The sequence below is a fragment of the Agelaius phoeniceus genome, chromosome 1, assembly GCF_051311805.1.
Source record: "Agelaius phoeniceus isolate bAgePho1 chromosome 1, bAgePho1.hap1, whole genome shotgun sequence".
NCBI lineage: Eukaryota > Metazoa > Chordata > Aves > Passeriformes > Icteridae > Agelaius > Agelaius phoeniceus.
In genome coordinates this window covers 122,408,717-122,425,763 of record NC_135265.1, presented here as the reverse complement: position 1 = coordinate 122,425,763, position 17,047 = coordinate 122,408,717, and the positions used below count along the sequence as shown (strand labels likewise).

The 17,047-nt window shown below is 37.2% G+C and overlaps 1 protein-coding gene across 4 annotated transcripts in view; it reads left to right on the top strand.

Moving 5' to 3' along the window:
- Nucleotides 1–16,102, top strand: part of JPH1 (junctophilin 1) — an 82,534-nt gene extending 66,432 nt beyond the window's left edge. Inside the window, exons 4-6 of one of the 4 annotated variants that reach the window (XM_054631321.2) lie at nt 5,302–5,963; nt 13,468–13,563; nt 15,407–16,102. In XM_054631321.2, the coding sequence (XP_054487296.1) occupies nt 5,302–5,963; nt 13,468–13,548 (743 nt within the window). In that variant the 3' untranslated portion in view covers nt 13,549–13,563; nt 15,407–16,102. Of the gene's footprint in view, nt 1–5,301; nt 5,964–13,467; nt 13,564–13,669 lie in introns of all 4 variants that reach the window. The other 3 variants (XM_054631312.2, XM_054631296.2, XM_077186555.1) reach the window with 3 other exon arrangements.
- The last annotated feature ends 945 nt before the right edge of the window (nt 16,103–17,047 follow it).

The following is a 17,047-nucleotide window of genomic DNA, read 5'->3' as shown; positions in this document are numbered from 1 at the left end:
AATAAACCCTATATTTCTAAAATTTACTGAATATAGTTATTTGCACTTCCATAATGACTCACTGAATAATTTATTTTAAGAGATTGATAATTGATTATTTATATTTCTTCACCTACATTTACCATCCTGAGGAATTCTTTTATACCGGATGTCCTATCCTTAGAAAGCCTAACATAAGGAAGAAAGGTCCTATATTAATTGATCCTCTGATTGATCACTTGGCTTTTCACAGTTTTATTAAGTTCATCAGAACAGCAAAGCAATCTTACTGTGAGAGCATACGTATTGTTGCTGACAGTGGCATATTAGAAAACCATCAAAAACATCAGAAGATAAACCAAATTGTTTTCACTGGCTTATTTCATGAACAGTATCTATCAACCTGCAGTGCCAACACTAAAGTATACACTTTCTTTTTTTAGTACAGTTCCTTTAAATACAAAAGTCTTAAGCTTTTGCTTCAACCATCTCATGCTCTGGATTTGTATTAGGGTATAATCTGCAGTAAGAAACTTATTTGTCATTTATTATTTCCTTCTCTCTTTGAATGTTGATTTGGTAGATCAGCTCTCAGCTTTTTCAGCAAGAAGACATTTGTGGTAGGCAACAAACTTATGGCCAAAGTGCTGGGTGGAGTTTTCTTTACTCAGGAGACTTACACTCCATTCCTAGTTTTGACAAAGGCTTTCTCAGCACCTTTAAGTTTGTCAAAGATTTAGAAAAGCTTTAAGCATATTGGCACTTTATTCACAGCTGAGCACTAAATTCAGAAAGGTTATTCAGATGAAACATGTGCTTTGGGTCATTATTTCCTGTTGGGTTAGCTTCCCCTTCACTAAAATGGGCTATTGGTATAAGCTTTAGTTTTGTACTTCTAGACTGTGAACTTTTCAGATCAGGAATTCTCTCCTTTTTTTGTACAAGTGTTGAGTAGTTCAGTAAAAAGAGGCCTCTAATCTTGGAAGGTTTGCATATAGACTGCAGTGTTCTGGTTGAGCAAGTAACTTGGTGTCACCATTACCCCACAGACAGTTGTTAAACATTACAGTGAAAATGGAGCATCCTTCCACTAACAGTTCATACATGTGAACAAAATTAGGAGGTGAGCTATGTGCTTCACATTTGGAATTTATCTGTAAGCACAACGTGAATTTTCTCATAATGATGAAATTATAGTATTGTTTCTTATTTGGATTACTCTTTATAGCCCTATTTGTTAACTCTCTATGTGGCACTAAAGATAGGTTACATCACATAACATGTACCAGAAATAAGCATATGTTTATCTAATAAGTACTTCCAACATACCTTGAAATTGAATCACATCACTCAGCATCAATAGTACTTTAAATATTATATTCTTAAAAGATTATGTTCCGGAGCCTGCATTAGTGGCATTACAGTCTTCTTTTGCTTTCAGTCGATAAAAAAAAATTGCAATATGAAATGCTTATTTTTCCTGAATTGGTAAGAATGGTAAGATATTTAAAAAATCACTGATTCAATTTCATGTATGCCTTTTCCCTCACTATCCTAGATGTGTTCTACCATCCCTCTCAAGCTTTGGATTTCATTCTGATCTGATGAGGCACAAGGTCTCTTCTCAGCCTTCTTGGGAAGCAGTGGCTGCATTTACAGTGTCCTGCAAGATGACATTTTCAGATGCTCCTTGAGCCACAATCCTGCCACGGCCCTATGCTGCCAATACGTGTGCCTCACTAGGCCATGGGGGAAAAGCATGTGGCTGTCACCTCCTTAAAAATGCTGTGGCAGAACCAGGGCATCCTTCTCTTCTCATTTACAGGGCTGGCCATGCTGTCACATCACTTACTGGAGTCCTTCCAGGAGGAAGGACATATTACATAAGAAATTCACAAGAAATCCTAGATTTAGAGCAACCATGAGTGCATCTTCAACCAAAGCAAAGCTTCCCTCACCCCACAGCCATCACTGAAATGCTGTTCAAGCTGACCATCAGGCTGTGTGAGATTCTGTGCACACATCCACACAGTCCTTTGGCTTTCAGAGGCTATTCTCCCCAAATACTGGCTAACTCACACTTCAGTGGTGCCATCCAGTTGCTGGCATCACAACAGGTGTGTGAGCCAAAACCACCCTGTGGCTCACCTTGACTGAGTAAAGGAGCATCAGTTTTGATCCGATAGTAGCACAGCCAGCATGTCACCATGAGAAAACACACAAGTTCATCTTACCTTGGTTAGATATGTAGATATGTTAGAATGTAGAACCTTGGTTCTACATTCCAGACCAGGTTCTCCTTAGGCATTCAGATGTATCATATCTAGATCTACTGCTTGCTTGAACTGCAGACTGAAGAACCAGAGTGCCGTGTTTATTTCCTGGTCAGATAATGCCACTTTACCCTCAGATTCTATTCTCTTCCTCATTAAGATCACCCAGCTAAAAAATGTTACCCGAAAGGATGTAAGTGACTCTTGGCCCTTGGTTCTTTAAACTTGTGCTGTAGATTGCTCTTATAATGAAGGACTCCCTTACCGATGTCTGTAGAGTCATGTCTTTAACAAGGGGGACAAGTTAAATCCTGGCAGCTCTTAGTTCTTGGAAGGAGTGGGAGCTGAGTTCTTGCTGCTTGGAGTCAGTGGTTGGGACAGGTGCACAATCCAATTGTATTGGATACAGTGAACAGATGTTTAAAAAGGATTTGGACAATCTCCAAAAGGAACTTCAGCAAAGGGCCAAGAATTTCAGTGTTGGAAAGACTTGCCTGACAAGACTGGAGGCAAGGGATGTATCTCTAATATCCATATGTGATGTTCTAGGGGTGGGAGGGAGGGCTGCTGTGCTGTGTTAAGGCAATGGCTGAACGTCTGGTCAGACACCCTCAGATGTTACCTGGATGCAGCATTCTCTGGTGGAGCTCAGTGTCACATAGCATCAAATATTTCCAAATACCCAGTGAAAGTGTGGCATTGTTAGCCTGTTGAAACTTAACTTCTTTGGGAAGCTCCAGATTATATTTTTGTTTTGCTTTTAAGTTTTTTACTCTTCACTCCACCGGTCTCTTGGTGAGACATGGGCAGCTGAGACCATGGGTTCCCTTCTGTTTTCAAAAATTCCAGTAGCTTGGAAGTCTCTTGATGAGAGGGATTTTCTCTGGCCAACTTTGGGAGGCTTTTAGTTGGTTGCAGGAAGGGGTGGAGAGGAATGACATTTCTGAAGTAATTTCTGATGTCATTTTCTGATGTTTTCCTTATGAAAGTGTCTTCAGTTTGTGAAGTGCTGTCAGATATTAGTAAAAGTCAAATCTTTACATAAATGAGGCAGTGCAGAGCTGTCACAGTATGTGAATTTTCAGAATTTAGGCAGCATTGTAGGACTTAAGAGATAGTGTTCCAATTAGATGCTTTAGCCACAGCAGTCATAAAGAGCAAGCTAATGTGAATATGGGTCTGTCCATAATGAATAATCATTGCAATTTGACAGCTCTGTGGCTTGGGCTTAAAGATTAGTCAGAGCTCTTTTAGGTATCCTTTTCTCTTTACACCCCTAATTATATCCAATGTGAAAAGATATGAAAAATAAAGTTTATGCATGTTAAACCCCTCAGCATTACCTTATGTATCTCAGCAAAGATGGAAGGAAATCCCTGACACGATGGAGAATTTTTTGAATGGCGATCATACCTGTAACTTTATATATGGAAACTCTTAATTTGTGTTGTGCTGGCTTTCCCTTTTACCAGGAAGATTATAAAAAGCTGTGAATCAAGCCTCTAGTTCTCTCCCTCTGTGCAGGCTTAACTCCTCAAAACTTCCTCCTCAAATGTCATTTGAGAACAAATCCTGGCTTGTCTGTGTCTAGCCTTCTTTCTTAACATCTCCCTGTTTCCACCCCTGGTTTTCAGATATGGCAAAAATGTTTCCTGCTCAAAAGACCTTGCATGCCGAGTAATTCTTCTTCTCAGCAATGCTTACTTACCAGATGACTCAGTAACTTCCAAAAGCTTCATGCTGCTCTTCCTTCCTCTCATCTTCGCACTGCGTAGATATGCATATGCTTCTGGCATCTGTAAAAACACTCTATCTGCCTAGCACAGTTAGAGCCTCCTCTAAACTCAAAAGCAGAAAAAAGTGTGCAGACATTCTTCTCTGGGCACAGAATTTCTCTATGACTTAAAGCACAGATAAGGTTCACTTAGAGAAGGGTAAAGAAATCAAAGGAAAGTTGTGGTGCTAGCAAAGACAGAAGTGAAGAAACAAGTTGCAATGCATTTTTCAGAAGTCATTGTTGAAAATGCAGGAAGATTGTCAGCAGTTCTTCGATCACAGAGCTCCCCAACTTCTGACTTTTTAGGGAAACTGATCCTGAAATCTGAGATGTGACCTCTAGGATGTAAAGCAGAAAATATTGCCTACAGTGCATACAGATTTACCCCAATTTTGTTTCTTCAGCAGTGTTTGCTGAGGTCTTACTATTAAACAATTAAATCTGAGAACCAAAACTTGGAGCAGAGCATGTCAGCCAGTTTCTGTTTATGTTAACAGCTGTACAGACATGTACTTTGATGAGTCCTAGTAGTGAACTTGCATGGGGGTGTTTAGCTAGAATTTGGGGAGAGGATGTTCTTCACACTTGCTGTTCTGTGAGTATTTTCCTGGTGAATGTAAAAGAATTTGTATTCCTGCCTTCTAAGCAGGAACTGTATTAGTGACTAGAGTGGTTAACCTGGGTCTTCATGTGGGAGTGATTGGTTCTGGAAGACAAAGCCAGCATTGAGAGTTTAAGGCACTTACATGTGTATGTAAGACAAGCTGACATTCACCCAAAGGGGGAAAAAAGTGATTGAAGCTCTTTTTCCTGTAGCTTATAAGAGCAGAAGAGACATTTCATTCTCATGGTTAACTGTCTACATATCAAACAGGTACTCTGATCATGAGAAGTTAAATCAGTGAGGGTAATTAAGCAAAACATACCTCAAAACTTGCCTCTCAGAAAAGGAATGGTAGGTGATGTAAGGTTAGACAATCTTCAGTCACTCAGACTTCACTCAGGAGCAGTTTACATACCGTGGCCCTTTGAAAAGCTGAAGATGTAGAATGACTGAGCCAAGTTAGTAAGTAGTTCCAACAATTACCAAAAAACTACAGTAATTCCTGTGCCTGAGCAATTTGGAGTAAATCACTGTGGGTGTCAATGAACTGTTGGTAACATATACCCCTGCCTGCATTTTAGCAAGGCAGTACAGTCTGACATCCCAGTGCAATAGTTTAACTATGAACTTTGTTCTGATCTTAGTATTTCTGTTACACTATTTTTCAGGCCCTGATTATATCAAACAAAAATTTCAAGAAGGAATGGATGCAAAAGAAAAATCTGAAGAAAAAGGTCAGGAAAAACCACCCTCCCCAAAAGAGTCACCTCACTTTTATCGAAAAGGTACTACACCCCCTCGAACCCCAGAAGCAAGCCCAAGAAATAGTCCTCCTCTCTCTTCTGATACTTCTCCTTCAAAACAACTGAAAAGGCAAAGCTCCACTTCTGGAGCAAGACTCAGTCAAGAAAAAAAGCTTTTAGCAACTGAGAATATAACACCCACAACTAACAAGCCTTTATATTCAAAAGCACCAGTGAAGGAGGAAGCAGCTGGGAAACACCAGCCAAAGTTCTCAGCCCAGCACAATGCCAGCAGCACAGAGAATGGGGAGCTGCATGGTCACTACCATGGCTATTATGTAAAAACAAATCCAACAGCGCTTCCACAGGAGCTCAGGGAAGAAGATGAATATGCCAACCCTTCACCATCAACACTTGCACGGATACCACCCTCTCAGAAGCCAAGTCCTGCTAGATCTGGGGGTAAGCCAGATGCCAAAGAAAACAAGCCTGACATAAAAATTAAGAAACCAGAATTTGCTGCACCAAAGAACCCAGCTAATAATGAGTCCCATTCAGCAATGGAGAAAGAAGTAGGAAACAGCTCGGTAAGTACTACAAGAAACATTTTCACTTTCACTGCCATTGTGCCTCCAAGTAATCTAAGTAAGTGCTGCAATCTAAGTAAGCTTTGCAATCTAAGTAAGCACTGTCAAATCTTCAGCTGGATACAGTCTGCTAGCTAACACACGCTTCACCTGGAGTGAGGAAGAAATATTCCAGTCTGGAATGAGCAAAGGAGTTCTTAAAATACCCTTTCAGATCAGTGTGACTCTTAATTTCATTATTATTTAAAAATAATAAAATTATCAATAGCTATGCAGAACAGGAGCGATGACTAATAGCATTTCTATTTCATGTTAGAAGAAAAAGCCAGGTATGAAATTCAGAATCTCTGATGATGTTTCCGTGATTTTTGGGCTAAGAGAAACTCAGGAAAGCATTAGTTTTGCATACTAAAGTTAGCCTTTAGTGAATGAAGAGTTCTAGGTAAAAGTCATAATGTTTCTCTTTTACAAGCATTGTTTCTTTGAGTCATTTTTGGTGGTACTCTACAGAACAAACAGTGTGTCATTATTGATGGGATAAACAGAATGACCCATTTAAAGAGATCCAGATTGCCTAGTCCAATTGCATGCAAAACACTTGAATAATTGACATCAGACTTCATTAATAATAAATCTAGATAATAAAGAGGAAGAGTAATTTCCCATCAACATGAATTGGAAGTGATCTTGTCAAACAAGTTTGGCATCTTCAGGTGTGGCAGAAGAATCATCATCTCAATCAAGAAGGTCACTTGATTTGCTTTTACATGGTCATGTATTCTGACAAGGAAAACAGAGTAATGCAAAGGCTAAATGTCACATTAAAAGAATTTTTTTAAACTGGCTGATGGTTCTCAAAAAGTAATTAGAAAACCATCAGTTATTTGATATTGTTCTGATGAGGTCATTCTTACATTAATTCTGTTACTCTGATCACATTCTTGTAAATGACATACAAAAGGGCATGAGAGTATTGTCCATGAAGTTTATAGAAGACACAGAGACCAGGAGAGTGGTCTATAATGAAGGCGAATACAAGCTCATACAAATCAACTGCTGAGAAGGCTGAAAGTATAATTATCCATGGCAGCACAGCAAAATATAATGTTGTATATGAAAGACAATTTCTAGAGCCTGGCACTGTCGGATCAGAACTGAAAAAGGTTGGTGGATCAGGAGCAAGAGAGGCAACTGAACATGAGCTCCCAGTCTGCTGTTGTTGTACAGAGATGCTAATATAATCCTTAGATTTATCAACAGAAAAGATTAAGCAAGAGTACATGGGAGTCTGTTCTATCTGCTTTTGGCACAGGTGCAACCACTTCTGGGATAAAATAGTGTCTGTAAATCAGGGATTTAAAATCAAAAAAAAACCTTGAGGGGAAGTCACACAAAGAGCTGCAAGAATGATTAAAACATATCTTACAACGAAAAATTCAAGGCACAAAAACCCCTGATGTACTAAATCTGTAAGTGTGTTTTATAAAACAGTTTCCCAGGCTAACAAGCAAATGTGTCAGAAGATCCAACAGCTAAAGATTCAGATAAAAGTCTTGTTTTAAGTTGATTTTAAGGATCTTGATTAAATGTGCCATCAGTTTTCAGATGCCAGGGTTTTGGAGCCATCACTGTGTAGTTTGATAATGAACATTTTGCCAAGATGATATTCTCTAGTTCTGCTTGAAGCTTTTATTCTGTTTTGTGCGGATCAAAGTAAATGTTCACAGAGGTTTTGTAATCTGCAAATCTGTATTACAGCTGATATCAAGCCCTTTAACCTTTCAAATCTCACAGATATTACTCCTATGTAGGGTAACACAAAGCTGACAGGCTTGTAAATGTTGAGTGAGCATCTACAATTTTTAAGCTGAATTGGAATTGTTTTTTAGCTCTGGTGAAAATAAGTCACTAGAAATAGTCCTTATTTTTCCTTCATTCCAAATAATATTTTGTAGCTGAGGGTGGCTTCATCTTAACAAGTAAGCTATCTGAACAGCAGTTTATTTACCTTCTAGAATAATCGGGATAAGGACCATGAACCTACAGCCTGTTATCACAAAAGGTGTAAAAATGATGAGATATTGTGCATTAGCTACTGTTTGTTCACTGATACTGCAGTTGTATCTGTGAGCTCCACTCTAGGTCACTCTACTTCATTTATAGCATCCTAACTGCATTATTCTCATTGCCAGCATTCCAGTATGGAAGGAAGGTAGATTTTAGGAATTCATTTTTACTGTAACAGTATCTTAAGATGTATGTAGATGTATGTGGGTGTTTTTCAAAGATTCTAGTCTTCTATATGTGTTTGTAAATTTGCCCTTATAGACTAAATTTCCTACATGCTTATTTCTTCAAAATGCTGAGAGTAAAAATGATAAATTGATTTAAGCAAAAAAGAGTGGCCTACTGGCCTAGCAGTCTGAGGGAGAAACAGTACAAAATGACTGTCAGCTTTGCTAGAGACTTCTAATTTTCAGCATCACCTTTCAGCTTCAGAAAAGCAGTAGCCTGTTCTGCAGTGCTCCTGGACTGAGCTCAACAGTGTGTTGGAATTAAGCAGTGAATAAGTTAAGAGAGCACAGTTACTGAGGAGAAGCCAGATTCATGGAATCATAGAATAGTTTGGGTTGGAAGGAACCTTGAAAGATCATCTAGCTTCACAACTCTTCTGCCATGGGCAGGGACACATTCTACTAGACCAGGTTGTTCAGAACCCCATTCAGCCTGGTCTTGAACATTTTCAGGGATGAGGCATCCACAGCTCCTCTGGGCAACCTGTGCCAGTGCTTCACCACCATCACAGTAAAGAATTTCTTCATAATATTTAATCTAAACTTAATCTTTTCTAGTTTAAATCCCTTTTCCCTCTTCCTAATTAATGTACTTCTCCTTATCCCAGATGTTTCTGAATGTTGAGAGACTTCAGAATTCTAGAGTTGCATTGGGGAATTATTTTATTTCAGTAAGAAACTGCAATTGCTTTTTAGTCATTCTGACACATGATTTTGTTATGCTTTGAAAGTAAGTCTGCCTTAGATCCTCCATAAAAGTTCTAAAATGTATTTGTTAAGGAATATAAAGAGAGAAGAACTCTCACTCTTATGAAAAGAGAATGATAAAACATGGTTTTGGAATGCAAAAAAATGAATCTATTAACATTTACCGAGCACTTTTGTTAGATTATCTGAAAGTGCTGTATAAAATTGTGCTGTGCTTTTTCCAGGTTTCCAATGATAATGCATTAAGAGCACAGATACAGAAGGGAAGATTTTCAATTCTTCCTTCTCTGTGTCTAAATCAAAGCCATTTCTCATACCTGAATGAAACATCAGCTTTCATTTGGATTAAGAACTTTAAACGACTTTATTTGCAGCAAAGCTTGTAGCAGCTTGTTTTAGTTTTCAAATTCATGTTTCATATTTTTTGTGAATGTTACATCCTCAAGAATGCCTTTGAGTATCATCTGTGCAATAAGTTAGTTATAGGAACAGTCTTGATTCTCTAGATATCCCCATTCCTGGCATTATACTTTAAAAATATCAGCACATACTTCTCATGCCACACATTTAAGTGTGATTCTCTGTTTACTTATTCCCTGATATTCAAAAATCAAAGTTTGAAATTATTCCGGAACTCATAAGAGTCACAGTTTTATCGAGGTGAAATCCTGCATAAAGCACTATGACAAAGTCACCTGTCATTTCTGAGAGATAAATCATCCCTCTTTCACTGAGAATGAGGCTCCTTTACATTACCTTAAATTTAGCACAGTGTGAAGTGTTCACAGAGACCCTTGACCACAAACCAGTACTGTTATTTCTGACTGCTCATTAGCAGCTTCTAGCCCCAGTTTCAGCTTATACACTGTTGTCCCACTTTGAATATGAGCTGATTGGAGATTCTCTTGGATTTAAGTGAAAAATAGGATTGAATTTCACAAAACACTATTGTAGCGTACATTCATGAATACACGTTTTGTCTTGTCTGATATGTGTCCATGTGCTGCCATAGGACAAGTAACAAGCCTGGGCTCAAGTGTTTTACTAAACTGTAATTTTTTCTTTTCATTTGGCAGGTAGCAAAGATTTTCAAACACGCAGTGTTTAGCCTGGTTTTTACCTGAATGTTACCCAGTGATTCTACTCCCATCTTTTTGTTCGATTCTCATCTTTTCGTTCACCTAATATCCATTTAGTAAGGGCTGAAAATACCATGATGTTTGAAAAATAGATCAGTATTTGCCTGATCCTAAAAAAAAACCTCTGAGCAAGAACTTTAGGCTAAATTTAATGAACATTCCTAATGCATTGGAATTATTAGCCTAGTCTTTTATTTCCTGGAACTGCATTTTAGGAAAATAACTTTTTTTCTTCCCCAGATGAAAACTAATCATATGGTTGTATTTTGAACGAGATAAATGTCTAACTTACAAGAAGCTGAAAGGGTAAATTCAAGCAGGACTGAAGGTTTTCTACTACAGCTTCTTTAGTGCACCTGTTCTAGTCACTCTAGGACTCTAGGACTGTTCAAACTAATTTTGGCTTTTGCTATTTTTAGCCCTTGTGGGACACTAAAGTCTTACTTGTAGTATTTGTCTTAAAGCATTAAATGCTTATTTCAAAGGTGTCTCCAAAACAGGTGGTAGTTCATTGCATAATAACTGTGTGCTTCATAAATGTTGTTTGATCATGTTTTAGTGTATCAGGAAATCCTGCTTTTGGCTGAAAGGTATAGTTATCAGAAGGTGAAACCTAATGCACATAGCAGGTCAAAGAATATGAGCTTTACTTCTTTGTATAAAGAGATAATCTTTATAATATTTCATTATCATAAAGGGATAACATATTTTTCTATGATCTTCATGTGAACTCAACAGCCCAGTTCTTAAGCTGTCACTTGCTTCTGTTTTGTAGATGATTCTTGATTCAGAGCATAGCCCCTGAGGTTTTTAGCCTAATTTTTCTAATTTTATTGTGGTGAGATTGTTACACCTAACCTAGCTGACAGATGCATCAAAAGAGAAGTCACTTTCCCCTCCAACAAGCTTAATTACCTGAGACTGTGCACTAATGATACTGAGCTGCCATTAGAGCTGCAGTGCCAATTTGGCAATCAGCAAAAATCTGTCTTGCACCTACCAGGATTCTGTTCCATGATGTATTTCAGGTAATTAACAAGTGCTTGGCTCCTCTGAAGACACCATAGGTTCCAATTTTTTTTTTCAGTTGCAATAAATCAATATGATTTTCATAGATGTTATTTTCAAATATGCAAAGTACTAGATGGCCAAAACCTGAAAAATTTTAATGGTACTGGCAATGATCTTCACAGTTCCTTGTATTCCTGGAGCAGTATAACTGTAAAATCTTTAGGTGGGATTCCAGCCTATAAAGGAACCATTGACCTGATTTGAATCACATGGTCAATCCCTATTAGAATCATAGGATTATGGAACCATAGAGTGTTTGGCTTGGAAGGGACATGTAAAGACTGTCTGGTTCCAACCCCTGTGCCATGGGCAGGGACACCTTCCACTAGACCAGGTTGCTCAAAACCCCATCCAGCCCTTCCAGTCATGGGGCAACCACAGCTTCTCTGGGCAACCTGTTCCAGTGCTAACACCAGAAAGAAAGATGTTGAACTGACATCTTAGTGGAAATGAATAGTGTAATGAAATCACACTTCTGTAGAGAGCAAGGCTGCTCACAGTGCTGTGGTAACCATATCTGGAGCTGTGCTTTATTTTATGGCTGTTCTCTGCCCCCGAGTGTCTCGTATGCTTTGGCACATGGTGAGTCACTTCCACTAAGGAGGAAGGAACATGGTTCCACTTCTGTTCTGTGACCTGATGGTTGAAACACACCCCTTGTAAGTGGGAGCTTGTTATTCAAAATCACTTGGACTAAGGTGTCATTAAACCTGGTCTTCAATTTCCTAGTGAATATTTTAAACATTCTGCCATTAAGCAAAATGTGGGTGCTACTGCCAATCCCATTACCCCTATGGCATAATTTAATTGGCATTCTGATAATCTCAGTCACTGAACTTGAACATGTGCTTCTCAGCATGTGAACAGACACCTCTGAGTTGGTGCAAAGGGAACTTGATGGCTGTTATGGATAGAGATGCTGATGAGGTTTAGGCTCACCAGAGATTTAAGCAGTACCTGACGTAACGTGTTTTGTGACTTACTCAACATCTGGCCTGCCATCTAAACCACTGTGTAAAGCTGTGTTCTGACTAAAGGTGTTCAATGAGACTGTTTCAGGAGACCATGTGATAGAATAATGACACAAGTACTATTCCATAGCTTCCCACTTACACTGTTGCAGCAAATTACTAATAGTAAGTTCTTACACCTTAGCATTCCAGAAATTACATAGTTGATGTTAGCATTATGTAGTCATGAAGCATAATGAACTTCTCCAAGGCATGCCTCATGTGGAAAGTGAAAACACTGTATCATTTCTCATTCAATATATACCTTCTTCTGCAAGCCAGTGATTCTTGTGTAGCTCACAAGACAGTTTTCTGCACAGATTTTCTAATGGGCTTCATGATTTGTGATTTAGGAAAGTATTGCCTAAATGAAAAGTTTCTGCTTACAGTGCAACTGTAAAATAAAAAGAGTATTAAAATCTTTGTAAAATCATGTTTTAGTAAATATGGTATGTTAAGGGCAAATATGTTAAGGGCAGAAGACAATTGAAAAGTTCTCATATTTTCAAGTTGATCATTAGAAAGCATCCATTTAAAAAATAAAAAATATTCAAAATTGCTAAAAATAATTAAAAACCATTCTCTGGCTTCACAGAAATACTAAAATGGTGTAATGATTTAAACTTTCTAGCTAATTTTAGCTCTAGCTAGGAATGGAAGAAGTTTTTTGACTCTTCAGTTCTTCAGTGCATAAGTCTTTAAGATAAGTGTCTAAGTGAATCAATACAAGTTTCATTTTGCAGCTGCAAAATGCATTTTAATCTGTAATGGAAACAGGTTTGTGAGTGCAATGGTAAGTAAATTTTCTTTTCTATTTGGGTTATCAAAGAAGTGTATTCTTTCTCTAAAGCATCTTTGTTATATCTGTTTTGAAATGGGTTGGAACTGAAAAAGGAACCCTCTGTAAGGATGAAAAGCAGCACTCTGGCTTTCCTAAAGTAGTTCACATTCTTTGTTTTGCTTTATTTTAAGCTGACCCTTTTTTTTGTGTTGATGGATTTGTTTCCATTTGTCGATGCAGTTGTATTTGTCGGGTGGCCTAATCTCGGTGTGATTAGGAACAGAGAAGTAATGTACTCTCACCTGTATTTATCCAGCTCATTTTTACACAGGTGATATTTATCTTACCTGAATATCAAGGGTGGTGGCTGTGTTTCAGCAGCAGGGTCTGTTTCTTTCAGACCGAGATCAAAACCTATAGAAATTGTGAAGTCGGGTCTTGTTCATTGCTGTGCCTATGTGGGAGGTTGCATTAATTCTAATATCTTTATTTTATTTTCAGGGCCCTAACTCAGTCATGATCGCCCTGGTAATGCTGTTGAATATTGGTTTAGCCATTCTTTTTGTCCATTTTCTAACTTGATTGGAATTAGGAAAGGTAAGAAAGGTCTCACTTTCATATTAAATCACCGTATCCACCCCACCTTAAAAAATAAAGATTTAATTTCTTCACATACTTTTAACGTTCCCCACTTTAATTTTAGCTATGCCTGAATGTGATTCAACATAGTTATTTAATATTGTAACTGTTTTGACCCTTCAGTGAAGTCATGACAACTAGTGGTGTTAGCCCACAGTTCTCTGCAGTTGTGTCATCAGCCTTTTAAATGGCACCTGTCATACTCAGACACAGGGAAGGAGGCTTGGAATTAGGATGGGACGCAAGAGAGATGAAACTTGGAAAATTCAGCCAGGGGCCCAGATCAGTTTCTCTGCTGGTGGCTCGTGGCTTTGGGGTCCTCTGAAAGCTGAAGCAAGCAGCCATGTTGGAAAACAAACAAAATAATCTGCTGAAGCAGCCCCGCCAGTGAAGCGCGTTGGCTTGTCCATCTGTTCCAGCAGAGTGTGACTAAAGTGGAAATGTACGGAGCTGCACTTTTTGTTGATGGAAGTTAACAGCTGCCTTACTATTTTACCGTCTGATGTTTTTAGTGGGGAGATGGGAAAACGACTGCCAGAGGAATGTGGTCAGAGGATTCTGTTGCTGTGGAAGTGATTCCAGCGTTCACTCCTATCTCATTAGAAGAAATAGTTAGCAACATCAGTCACCAGTCTTATTCCATTACCTGCTGCTTTTAACATCTCCTGCAGTGTTCTGGGAGATCGAATTTCATTTGCCTGTGCATGATTCTGTTCATTTGTTGTTTATGAAATTTGATGTATAGCCATAAGTAGTGTTTAGTCCAACCCGGAGAAAGCTACCAGCAGCCGAAGCCGAAAATCAAATATATTTTCATAGTCCAGGGATAAAATTCTTAAATTCATTCTCTTAAACCTGAAGAGTCATTTTGCATGAAGGTTCAGTAAATAATACACCGTTACTGCAAAACTTAAAGATACTGCTATCTTCCTTAAAATGCTCAAATACTTATGCAAATACCAAGCAAATTTTTTCATAATAAAAAAAAAAAGAAAATCTTACATTGGTAGAAGTACATTCTAAACAGGGTATAGAATATCAAAATAACCCAAAAAAGGTGAGATTTAGGGTTTGCATGTTGACTTTTTCTTTCTTTTTTTCTTAATTTTGGTGCTGTGGTAATTGGTGATTTAAATTATTATGTTGCAACACTGAGGTATTTTGACAGCAGTTAAAATAAAGTCTTGTCTGGGTGCACATTAATGCCAATGACAGCTAATGCTCATAATAAATAATAACTTTAAAAGTGCTAGATTTGTGTTGAATACATTCAGGTAGAGCATTTAAAAATGTTAAGTGATTGTTTATCGATTTGATGCCTTCAGTGTCTTTAAAGTCCACTTATAATTTTACCTCAGCATTAAAAAAGCCTCAAAATTTTTCATTTGGAAAGTTTGTCTTAAGTAGTTTCATAGCCCTTTGTTCAAACGAGGTGATCACGTTTCTTTTTATGTGCCATTATACTGTAATTATTGTACCCTATCTTAATGAAATGCATGCTTATTTATTGAAGATATGTGGTGTGATCATTTGGCAAGCAAACATTTTAATTTAAAGCTGCAAAAAGCAAAGGGCTTGTATTACAGTTTATTTTATCTCTATTAGAGAATCTTTCATACAGTATAGTTTTTGAACCTGTTTGTAAACTTTCTAAGTTTTTGCATGGTTTAATGGGCAACATTCTTACAAAATACATTAGCTATTTTTTGATGCAGCCTAGTAAAGTACCGTAGGTATGGACTGAATGTTGTGCAGCGAAGCAGCTCCGAGCAGGGCAGTAACACCGTGGTGTTTTTTACAGAAGTATGTTGAGAATCCTGTGTTTTGGCCAGTGTGGATAAAGAAGAAAGCAGAAAGAGAGCAAATGAAAATAAAACTTGTATATTTATTTTTAAATAAAATAAAACAGCAAAGTTTAAATTGTGTTTTAAATTTAGGAAAATAATTTTTAAATAAGAACAAAATTTTAAAAGTTACTGTGTAAGCGTTGAATTAATGGATGAAATGTTCCATCCCACTGTTAAATCACCCCCTGTCTCCTTACGTGGAGAGGTAATTTTGTAACTGACATATTTAATTCCTATTAAATGTTTATTTAAAATACTTTATGCTCTGGAAATAATGGGTAACAAAGCTTATGAAAAATGTTTATAAATTTAAGTAAGCATGTTAGTACCATTTATAAATATGTATGATTTATAAGCTTTTTTAAAACAAAGCTCAAACAAATTGTTGGTATTTTTCTAAAATGTGCACAGTTGTATTTTACATGAGAGGCTATTTATAATTGGTTGTTATACTGTACACTACATTTTGGACAGCACAATGAAGCCTGCCAATGTACTTAAAAATGTCATTTTGTCTATTTAACGTTTCTTGCTGTCAAAGAATGAACTCTTTATCTATGAGTTTCTCTATTTATAATTCTTGACCCAAAATGTACAATGTACAGTTTTCACAACTGTATTTGCTCTAATAAAAATAAGTTGGTTATTAATAGAGTTTCAGACTACTTTTTCCTGTTTATGAATTACTTTGTTCACTCTTTGGAAGCAATTTTTTCTAACTAATCAAATAAACAGGAGTGAAGCAGGAAAATGGGTGAAATTCTAGTCCCTTTGATATAATTGTGAGTTACTGTTTTCAACAAAAGTGATTCTGGGAAACAATTAAAAATAAATTAAAACTAAAGAAGTCAAGCTTCCCTTTGTGTCTTCTTTTATCTTCCAATATAGGATTTTGTGTCTTTATAAGTGTAGTATCTTAAATACCCTCCCACTATAAGATGGTTTGATTAATTTTGTTTTAATTTGTGAGTAACAGGTCCATTAACAGCTGCTCTTGTAGGGGAATTAATTTTTTTGGGCCTCACTACTCCTCAGGATCTTCACAGATTCAAAATTAACATGAAGTTCGTGAGCCAATATTTACACAAAGAAAATGTCCTTTGCCCTTTGTCTTAAAACCACAATATTTGCTGAACTACTCAATCAGCTGCAAATTTTATTTTCCATGATTCCAGTTCATACTAGTAGCCAACTGTGCTGAAATCCTAAGGTTTAGTTGAAGAGGAGAGCAATTTTTATTTGTAGTTCCTATTTAATGGAAATATATTTTTAGGAAGTCATCATTACTCGTCTTGTTCTTTAAAGTAATTCTACAAACATGAAGCTTACCTTTAAGAATTTTTATTTTCTGCAGAATACCTGCTCCCTAAAGAAAATCTTTGGCTCTTTAAGGAGAGAAAAATGCATTCTCAAGAAAAATGAACAGAAATAACTTTAATACCAGAAAATTTTCAAGTCAGCTTCAGTGAGATGATTCTTCTCTCACATTTGTGATCCACAGTGTATATGTTCAGAAATGACAGTAAAGTGCCCATGAAATAATGTTTCTTAAGGTGTATGAACATGATAATATACTCAGACATATAAAAATCTGA